Source organism: Anabas testudineus, chromosome 21 (genome assembly GCF_900324465.2).
Source record: "Anabas testudineus chromosome 21, fAnaTes1.2, whole genome shotgun sequence".
Lineage (NCBI taxonomy): Eukaryota > Metazoa > Chordata > Actinopteri > Anabantiformes > Anabantidae > Anabas > Anabas testudineus.
This window is the reverse complement of record NC_046629.1, coordinates 20480373-20490573: the sequence shown is the minus strand read 5'-3', so window position 1 is coordinate 20490573 and position 10201 is coordinate 20480373. Positions and strand designations below refer to the sequence as shown.

At 37.9% G+C, this 10201-nt stretch overlaps 1 protein-coding gene across 1 annotated transcript; it reads left to right on the top strand.

The window, feature by feature from the left end:
• The first annotated feature begins 494 nt into the window (after nucleotides 1–494).
• LOC113173190 (sterile alpha motif domain-containing protein 9-like) lies at nucleotides 495–8916 on the top strand. The gene is made up of 4 exons (XM_026376570.1): nucleotides 495–643; nucleotides 3275–3335; nucleotides 3430–3494; nucleotides 3768–8916. The coding sequence occupies exons 3-4, from the start codon at nucleotides 3462–3464 to the stop codon at nucleotides 8265–8267; spliced, it is 4533 nt and encodes a 1510-aa protein (XP_026232355.1). The 5' UTR covers nucleotides 495–643; nucleotides 3275–3335; nucleotides 3430–3461; the 3' UTR covers nucleotides 8268–8916.
• The last annotated feature ends 1285 nt before the right edge of the window (nucleotides 8917–10201 follow it).

The following is a 10201-nucleotide window of genomic DNA, read 5'->3' as shown; positions in this document are numbered from 1 at the left end:
AGACAGTATGAATTACAGCTGAAAAGCTCATTTGAATACAGCAGCAGGGAGGGTGACCTTCTTGCAGACTCAGTCCTGCTATTGAATTCAAATCACATTCAGTCTCAATTTAGTTTCAATCATTTTAGTAATTTCTTAAAAAAAATATATAATTGTTTTATTTGCAGAAACTTCAGATTCAGATAGATGATACTTTTTTCAGTGTACTTCTAGTATGGTGCAAGGAGGGGGATCGCAGGGATGAACGTTCAGTTCCACAGCTGTATTATTATTTTGTCTCTATTATTGTATTGTAAGAATATTTTAAATCTGTGAAATATTTAGCAGCTAGCTTTCATGTAAACCCTGTCCACCTCTGATGTGGGCCTGCAGGCTGGAGGATGGGAGTCCACTAGGACCCAGCTGGGTTACTGAGGGTTAACTGCATGTTGGCCTTAGGTTTCGTTTTCTCAGCACCGACCTCCCTGATGATATAAGCCGGTCTTCCGCATCACTCTTCCTCATTCCTCTTCCTCTTTGCAAACAGGAACATCAGGCTGCATTTCATTTAACCTCACTTTGATTGAAGCCGTTATCACATCAACCCTGTCAGAGACAGCAGCAAACGACGAGGACGGTGCACCGGCTACGTTGTCCGTGATCGGTAAGTGCGTTATCTTTTCGTTATGTCTTCATCATGAGAGCAGATCGTGAAGTGACAGAGAGGAAACATCGAAAACAGACGAGGGACAGAGCTGTGTCACAGTTTCACCATTCACCTGTGTCACAGCCTGGACCTGTGGGACACTACACCATGTCCTCAGCCTGGTGTCTCTGCACTGTTTGTGTGACACAACAACTGTTTCCACGTTACATCAGTAGCACATGATAAAATATGAGTTTGGTATAATAACTGTTCTCATATATTGCTACTGTGTGTTGAGCAAAACACTCTTCCTGGTTCTCTTTGAGCACAACTGGCACCAGAGTTCATCCCACTGCTCCAGAAAACTAGAATTAGTTAAGGAACTGTTGATGTTAAACACTAAAGTATTCATGTTGTGTAATGTGACACATTTACCAGCACATGAACATGTCGTAAATTCAGTTGTAGCCTGGACTAGACTTGATAAGGCTCTGGGGCTGGTTCATGGTATTTCCTGACTTTCTTTAATATTTTTGTTGTCTGCTGTGTAGAGTTAAAAATAAAACAAACAGGTTCTTCCAGATTACTCAGTTATCTATGGTAGTCTACAGTACGTGTTTTCCTGAAAAAGTAACTGTGACCCAAATTAGTAAGGATTCTAGCTAGTGACATCATCAGTAGGACGTAAGTCTTCACACCAGAGAGATAACAGTGCTTATCACACAACCTTTGGATACAGTGCTGTTCCAATAAGACACACGCACATTTTATTACCATCCAGAGTTGCATGAATTTTTCACCATGATATTGTATTCACGATGGGGGAGTCAGACCTCCCTGCAGAGTCTTCTCCAGCACGTCCCAAAGATTGTCAATGGGGTTTAGGTCTGGACTCGTACGGTGGAACAATCCATGTGTGAAAAGGATGCATCATGTTTCCTGATCCACTCATTTACTATTTCATTTTATTTTGACCAAGTGATTTCATTCCATTAATAAAATAACCTAGTCTAGTATTTCTTAGGGCTACACAGCTGTTTGGTCCCAATCCTTTAAGTTCTCCTCACATTGTGTGTGTGTGTGGAAATGCTCTTATTTTCACTATTAAACATAGCTGTGAGTTCGATTTGATTTTACCAAACATTTTGTGATTGCCAATCATGATCATTCAAGATTTTGATGATGGTTCCCCACTATCTTTCCAGTTTTTATTAATTTGTTTCACAGTTCTTAACCCAGTTTCAGTAGTTTCAACAATCATCTTAGAAGTTTTCTTTCTGAAACATACTAACATCTTTTCTACAACCACAGGATGTGTCAGGCTGTGGTTGTTTAAAAAAATTAGAAGCTACTCACTGCATCTGTTAGGATTAAATAACCTGTTGCCAGCTGAAACATAATCATATCCGATGGAAGGATCCTTCCCTATTTTAATTCCTGGTGGTGACTTTTTTTTTTTTTATGGGCTGTGTAGTAACAGGTATGCAAGTAATGGTGTGGTCATGGTTTAACCTCCATATGACTTTAACATTTCACTTCTTATGTGGTTAATAAACCACTGGTGTACTGTATAAACAGGTCAGTTAAGCAAAAGCGAAACAGAGCTGTCAATAAAAACCCAGAAACATCAACTCTGTTCAAATATATATATATATTTAAGTGCCAAGTCATCTTGACAAACTACGAATTAGTTCAGAGTCTATACTGCAAGCAGTCTGACTATCAGCTTTATCATCAAAGGAAGGTTTTAGGGCTACAGTAGTTTTAGAGGGTGTCTGCCTCCTGAACCTGGTTTTGGTTCTTCAAAACAGCAAAACAAACAGTCAGTCTTATAAATTGTAAGTAACACAACACAATAAAACTATTAATCCAGAACAACTCCATCCAAAAGAATAATGTTTATATAAATTAACCCTTTAAAGCCCAGTCCAATAAATAGTAGTTACAACATTCTATATTTTTAAATGGAGTGTGTATTGCACACTTTGTTGAAAAAACATTTTAAGACATTATTTCAAAATGTAAGATTTTTCATGTTTAATGTTTGTTTTTTATGTTACATCAGAAGTTTATGATAATTATTTAATCAAAAGATTTTTGTGTATCAAATATGATACAGTTGGCCTTAATCCCCAACATTCCTATCTAGACAATGGTACAGTCTGATGAGCCTCTTCCTGTATAACACAGCTCTGAGAAGATGACTGTCCAGCAGTGACTATCAGTGGCAGCCTCCACACTGGTAACTTGAAGATATATAAAATATATTTGTACTGTATTAACAGAGGCAAGAAATATTAAACAAACAGAAGTATGACTGTGCTGAAGATAACTAAAAGTGCACGCTACAGATAGAAACTAATGTACTGGCAAACATACAAAATAAACTGAGTGTATTACTGAAGAGGTGACTGAAAGGAGAAATACACAGCAACAGCGATTTACTACATTAAAGTATTTACTATCTAATGCAATACATTTGCTCACTTTAAATGTGGGACTTCTAGCTGAAAAGGTGCTATGTTCTATGTATCTATATCAGGAATAGAAAAAATTACCATAGAAAAATGCTGGAAATCTGAACTTTTGTCTTAAATTCAGTTGATCGCTCGTCTTCTAGTAAATGAATATGTATACTTTGTCTTTCAGTAATAATGGTGAAGATTCGTGAGAAATGACCCAAATATCAATGGTATCGGGATAAATAAAGGTAACTCTAAAGTAAATATATCACATATATTTATTTATTCAATGCAGTCCTTTATTGTTATTATTTATTTATTTTTTTATCTTCATGTTTGTAGCATTAATGAACAAGCTGTGAAGACTGTGAAGAATGAGCCAACAGCCAAGTCAAGACAATATGAAGGTACATAACAACAGTTAAAATAATCAGTTAAAAACATTTATATCCTAAAATATTTAAACTAAAATAAAAGAGGTTTTACATGAGATGCTAATGCATTTGAAAATAAACACAATTGGATTGTCAACTTGTTTATCTCTTTATTAATATACATTGAGTTATTTTGCATTGATACAAGATAACATATATTTATACAAAACTAAATATGATCAATAAATAAAAGTGTGGAATAATGTGATTTAAAAATGACAAAAATAACATACATTTTTATTTTAGTGTCTGGAAGAAGATCTGTCATCTGACATCAAAGATTGGACGAAACAAGAAGTAAGACAATGGGCTCTCAAGTTGGATCATGTGGATGACACAGTTGCAGAAATACTGTATCAACAGGACATTTGTGGGTCTAGTCTTTTGCTTTTAGATACATCAGACCTGAAAGACATGGGAGTGACTTTTGGACCTGCAAAACTTCTCATTCATGCCAGAGATCAGGTAGTGAACTTAAAGAAAGAAGAGCCATCAGCCTCTAACGACCAACCTGGAAGACCTTGCAAACCCTATCCATTTTGTAGGTACCATGATACATATAGATACGTGGAGAGCAGCATTCTTGATGTTATAGAATCTGGTGCCTCAGACTTCATTGAACCCTGCCATGAGTATAAAGCTTTTATAAATACAACAGATGAAACTAAAATGAACAAGTTCACAGCTGAGGTTGTACGTTTTGCAGCAGCCTGCATGAATAGCCGCACCAACGGCACCATACATTTTGGAGTAGGGGACAAGCCAGACTTCACCCATGGTCAAGTGCTGGGAGTGGTTGTTGAGGACAAAGAGGCATACACAAATGAAATAAAATCTGCCATTGAGGGTTATTTTGAGTTTAAACACAGACAGGCTGCTGAAATTTGCATCAAACCTCCTCGATTTGTTGGGGTTCTCAATAAAAATATGACATCATCTGACAAATGTGTTATAGAAGTGGACGTAGTTCCTGATTCTACAATATGTGAAGATAACATCTACCATACCTTCAACACGAACATAAAAAAAGCTAAGAAGAAACCAAAAGGCAAAGAACCTGAAACACAACCATCAAAACAATTCTTTGTTCGAGATGGGAGTAGCAGCAGGGATCTTCTTGCCCCAAACACATCTACAAAACCGATGGTAGAGCACAATAAGTTTGTTGAAAGCATGCCCCAACGATCACAACTTCGAAAACAGTCTGAAGAGAAGCACCTGAGTGTGATCAAAAGCAGTACTCAAGGTTCCAGATTAAGTCAGATGATAACTGGTGGAACTCTCTCTCTGGATAAGTCCCACTTTGAACAGTACGTGATCGTAACTAACAAATCCCATTCAAGCCAGTTTGAATTACTTGGATTTCTTGTTGAACTCAACCCAACAGCCGTTTTGGATTTTGATCCGGAATCAGCTAAACAAGGATTACAGCGTCACTTTGACGTCAAGAGTACAATAAATGCTCATTTACCGGGACAATATAAAATCACAGAAGGAGTTGAAGAAATAGCAAATAAGCTGAAATTAACTCGAAACACCAGTTGGGTTTTCTGCAATGGAGGAATTGAGAATGAGGCTCCTTCAGACATACAGCAGTGGTTGATGGAAAAGGGGGCCTCAGTTCGAGATGTGATTTCTTTTTTGTGTCGGAAAGTTGTGCTGTCAAACAAGAGATTCCTTGTGATTTTCTTACTTTTGTCAACAGTCAGTGAGAAGATGGACCCACTTGTTGAGACTTTCAGTACATTCTGGCAGGAACTCAGAGGCACAGATCAAATCCTTTGTGTATGTGACAATGAAAATGCTTTTACCTCCTGGAAGGATCTAATAGAGGCTCGGTGTGGAATCGACATCTCTGGCAGATGCATATATGAGCTAAGTTTTGCTGAAGTCAATGGTACTATACTTAGTCTTTTCTCTAAAAACCGTAGAGCCAGTCGTTTCTTACCTTGTGGTGGGGGGAGCAAAGTGCTTCTTGAGAAGAAAGTGGAGCGTAGTCTGAATACGCTAGATGTCCTGTGTGTGAACCAGTGTGAAGGAGGAAATGAAGACAAAATTGCCATAGAGGAAAACTTCTACAAAGGAGGTAAAGTGTCCTGGTGGAATTTCTATTTCTCAGAGGAACCTGGATCTACACCATTCATCAAACGAGACAAGTTTGACTTCATCATGACCACAGTCATACCAGATTTGGAGTCCCTGAGAAAAGCCTGTGTGCTGCTCAACCTAATGCACGTACCTGGATGTGGTGGGACAACTTTGGCCATGCATACTTTATGGGCTCTTCAGAACAGATTTCGTTGTGCGGTCCTTAAAGACAGAAATGCAGAATTCTCTGAAGTAGCTAATCAGGTGGTCAGACTTTTAACATATGACCACGAAGAGCAATTACCACGGGTTCCTGTTTTGCTGATGATAGACGATTTTGATGATATGGAGAAAGTATTTGACTTGCAGCAGGTCATTGAAAAAGAATGTATAAAGAAAGACATTCAGTCTAAGTCTGCACAGGTAATTCTCCTGAACTGCATGAGATCAGAGTCCCCTGAACTGATTGAATCGACTCCAGATACAGTTTTCATTGGAAACAATCTCTCTGAGAAGGAGCAGAAACTATTTGAGGAAAAACTGGTAGAAATAGAGAAAACACACAAGAATGCTGAGACATTCTATGGATTCATGATCATGAAGAAGAACTTTAAGCCAGAGTATGTTCAGGGTGTGGTCCGCAACACACTGAAGAGCTTCAATATGAATCAGAAACATGCAAAACTTTTGGCTGTTTTAGTGCTTTTGAATGTATATTGTAAGGGCGCTTCTCTCTCCATCTCTCTGTGTGAGGAATTTCTTGGTCTTCAACCAAAACCTGTTTGTGGTACCGTGAAGGTTGAAGAAGGATTTGGGAAATTTTCCACTTTAATTGCCAGATGTTCAGTTGAGGGGAAGGTAGTGTTCACAGCTGTGAAAATGATCCATTCAAGTATTGCAAAGCAATGTTTGGAAGAACTTAAAACAACACACAACGTGAGCAAAGCTGATATTACTGACCTTCTTTTGACCACAAACGAGCTTTATGAGAGCACACAAGGCAAAGACAAACTCCTGGAAGACATTCACCACATTTTGGTGAAGAGACATCATTCATCTGAGGAGGAATCACATTTCTCTCCACTAATTCAAGACATTGCAAAAGACACTCAAGGACTGGAGGAGATGGTGCTAGTAAGTGCATCAAAAAGATTTGAGAAAGATGCCGTCATCGCACAGCTGCTTGCCCGATACTATTACCTTAAGAAGGACGATTTCTCAGAGGCAAAAATTTGGTCATGCAAGGCAAGAGACTTGTGCAAAGACAGCTCATACATGGCAGACACATCAGCACAAGTCATTAAGCATGAGTTGAAGAGTGCCATTGCAAAGTACAAGGAAGACCCTATCAGTTCGGATAAATTAAGAGAGTTTCTCCAAATGGCTCAGTCAGCAATAGATGCATTCAAGGAAACACAAAGTCTCGCAAAGAAGGAGTCATTACAGCGATTAAAAATCAGAAGAGACAACTGCGCTTTCAATACTTCAGGGTGCCTGGGAGAAATTCAGGTTGGACTACTTATCATTGAAGTCCTTGCAAGGACCCCTGTCTTTTCATCTGACAGTGTCCGCCGTGACATAATGAGTCAGGTCCTATCTGGAGATATTAAACTTCAGAATGTAGAGATAATGGACCACCGTCACAAACACAAACCCTACTACTTCATTCTCAGACAGTTTGATGATCTACTTTACAATCTTAGATACAGGATGAAAGTGAACTTTGACCTCCTTGACAATTTCTTTGTCAACTTGGACTCTAGATTTGGAATGAAAGACAGTCGTGAGCAGATAGCTCAAAACGAGCTTTTCAGATGCTACAGAAGGTATGCTGAGCTTTTCTGCAAGACGGACTCTGCAGCTCTGCTGAAGAATAAAACAATGGACAAGATGCTGAAGCTGCACTACTCCCGACAGTTCCTAGAGAAGCATAAAGCTGACACGTACTCGGGGATTCTGAATATTCTCTCAAATAACATATCAGCTGAAATAATGGAGAAGATTGCCAAACAGTATGAGTTTGTTTGTGACTATAACCCAACTGTGAAGGAGAAAATCAACTGTATCTTCATCAATGTCGTGTTGAGTTGTATCAAACTGGGCTCACGTCTCATTCGGCCATATAAGACACTCCTTGATTTCCTTTGCCAAGTTCTGCGTGAACAAATTCCACTGAGTGAAAATTTGCCACTGCACTTCATTGCAGTTATGTTGCTGTGGCCTCAGCAGGACTATCCAGAGTGTAGAAATCTGGGGAAGTACATCTCACAGATCAAGACCTCTTATCACACAGCGATGAAGGAAATGTACAATGGCAAGAGGCCAATTGTCCATTTCTTCTTAGGGAAGAAGCAGGGCTATCAACGACTGGTACCCATTGGGGAAATCAAAAAGTGCATTCAAGCTGGCGAGGAACAGGTTGCTTCAGTGTGGGAAAATGGGAAAATCTGGAAAGAGAAGAAGGTGGAGGAGCTCCTCCTCAGGGTCAGAGGTGAGGTGAAGGATAACTTGATATTGGCAGATACCTGTGTCCCAGGTATGAAGATTGAAGTCACACCAATGTTTCGAAGTCAGCTCAGCAGCCTTACTGTGGGGTCCAAAGTGTCATTCTTTATCGGTTTTACAATGAATGGCCCCCTTGCTTTTGACATTAACTAAACCTAACTGTTCAGTTGTGATGCTGTTATTGTGTTGACCTTTGTGCTCTGTATAGTGAATTACATTGTTGATATGATTTTGCTAAGGGAAGCATCCCCCACATATTAAAAGATCAAATGCCTAAAAACTGTCTTATATTAAAAAATGTCTTCTGCCATTGTTAATAGAACTCATTAATTGAACTCATTAAAAAAAATTGTTTTTTCATAACAAAATGATCAGACATTTGAAAAGTGTTGCTTTTGATCATACTAACTAAATGTGTTGAAAATAATATGAAATAATCCTTCTGAATTTGAATAATGTACTTGCAATATTTTACATTTTGCTATATTTAATGCTGCATGTTCTATCATTGGTATAACTATACTCTATTTACCCTTGACAACAATGTTTTTACTTGCATAAAATATGAACTTAACCTATTGTTTTATATTTAAATGCTACATATTGAAATTTTAATTATTTTTTTTTGTTTATTATTGGAATTATTTTACTATTATACAATAGCTGTTACCTTTTGTCATTATGTTTTTCATTTATTTAGTGACTTTGTTCAACAAACATTTTTACATCCCATGAAAAGAAAGGATGGATCTTGAATGTTGTATTGCATTTCCAGGACTTTCTAATAAAGATGACAAGCTGTTACTAGTCAAAACATGTCAAAATCCTTAAAACCACTTTAATCACTAATGACTTTTAGCGTAAAGCTGTTGAAAGATACCGTAATGTGTGTAAATAGTCACGTTGCAGTTCAGGATGTTTAACCAATATGACACACAAGAGGGCACCACAAGCTCACACACAAGAAAACCTTTAGTTTACGCATTCAACTGATGAGTCTGTGATGGGCCAACATTTGAATAGGTAGATAGATGAATACACAATAATACAGAAACAATATACATATCACACTGAATCTGTTGCTGTTCCACAATAGGTGATTAACTTTCGTCAGTGAGAAATGAGACATATTGTGGAGGTTTGATTACCAACAGTTCTATTTTCTGATGCTATCACAGATATCATTTATTTTTCTGTGCATTCTTCTTGGAATCACTGGGAGACACATTAACCACAGTGCATTTTAAGTTCTGACCGTAACTTTACAGACTAGAGGTGTGGTATACTGGCTCCTTACTAACTCAACACCACCAGACTGTTTTCATTTTGTCCTCAGCTACAACCGACGATGACTCAGCTGACATAACTTGAGACACAGGAGAAACAAATGAACGGATTCAGCTTTTGTTTTACATTTCTAGTAACAGTCACTCTAAAAACCTTAGCAGAGTTTGACAAATCTACCATTTCACTAGGTGAAAAGTACTGAGCTCTTGGTGGTCACTTATTGGTTATGGTTATTTTCATAGGATTTGTTGACAATAAAAATATTCATTATTACCAGCTTTACACTTGAAGACAGTAAAAGAATTATCACACAAACAGCGATGAATTATAATTGAACCATTTGATAATATTGAGATATAAAATAATCATAAGACACTACTCATATATTTACATGTGGTGTATTATCTGTTTGGGCCAACATCTTCAATCTTTAGAGGAATTTACAAACCAGATGACACCACGTGTTAGTAAAGGATTGAGTTTAAATACAAGTGTGGGAGTTATTTTTGTTTGTCTGCTAGTTTTATAGCATATGGGTGTGATTCAGAGTGATTTTGACACTTTAGTTCCTCCCCTGTAGAGAGCGTATCAGAACTGTGTGAAGCTCAGTCCAGTCTCACTATATTTTTTCTTGTGGGAAAATAATCTCTTCACTCTCTCTTTTTCTTTGGCAACCTGATGAAGCTTTTATTTTTCATAAACTGCAAAGCATGTGTGTTCCTTCAGTGGTCAGCGGGAATGAAAATGATCCTGATCATCTTGCACTGTTCCACCATAAAGTGCAGCTGTCTATCCTACAT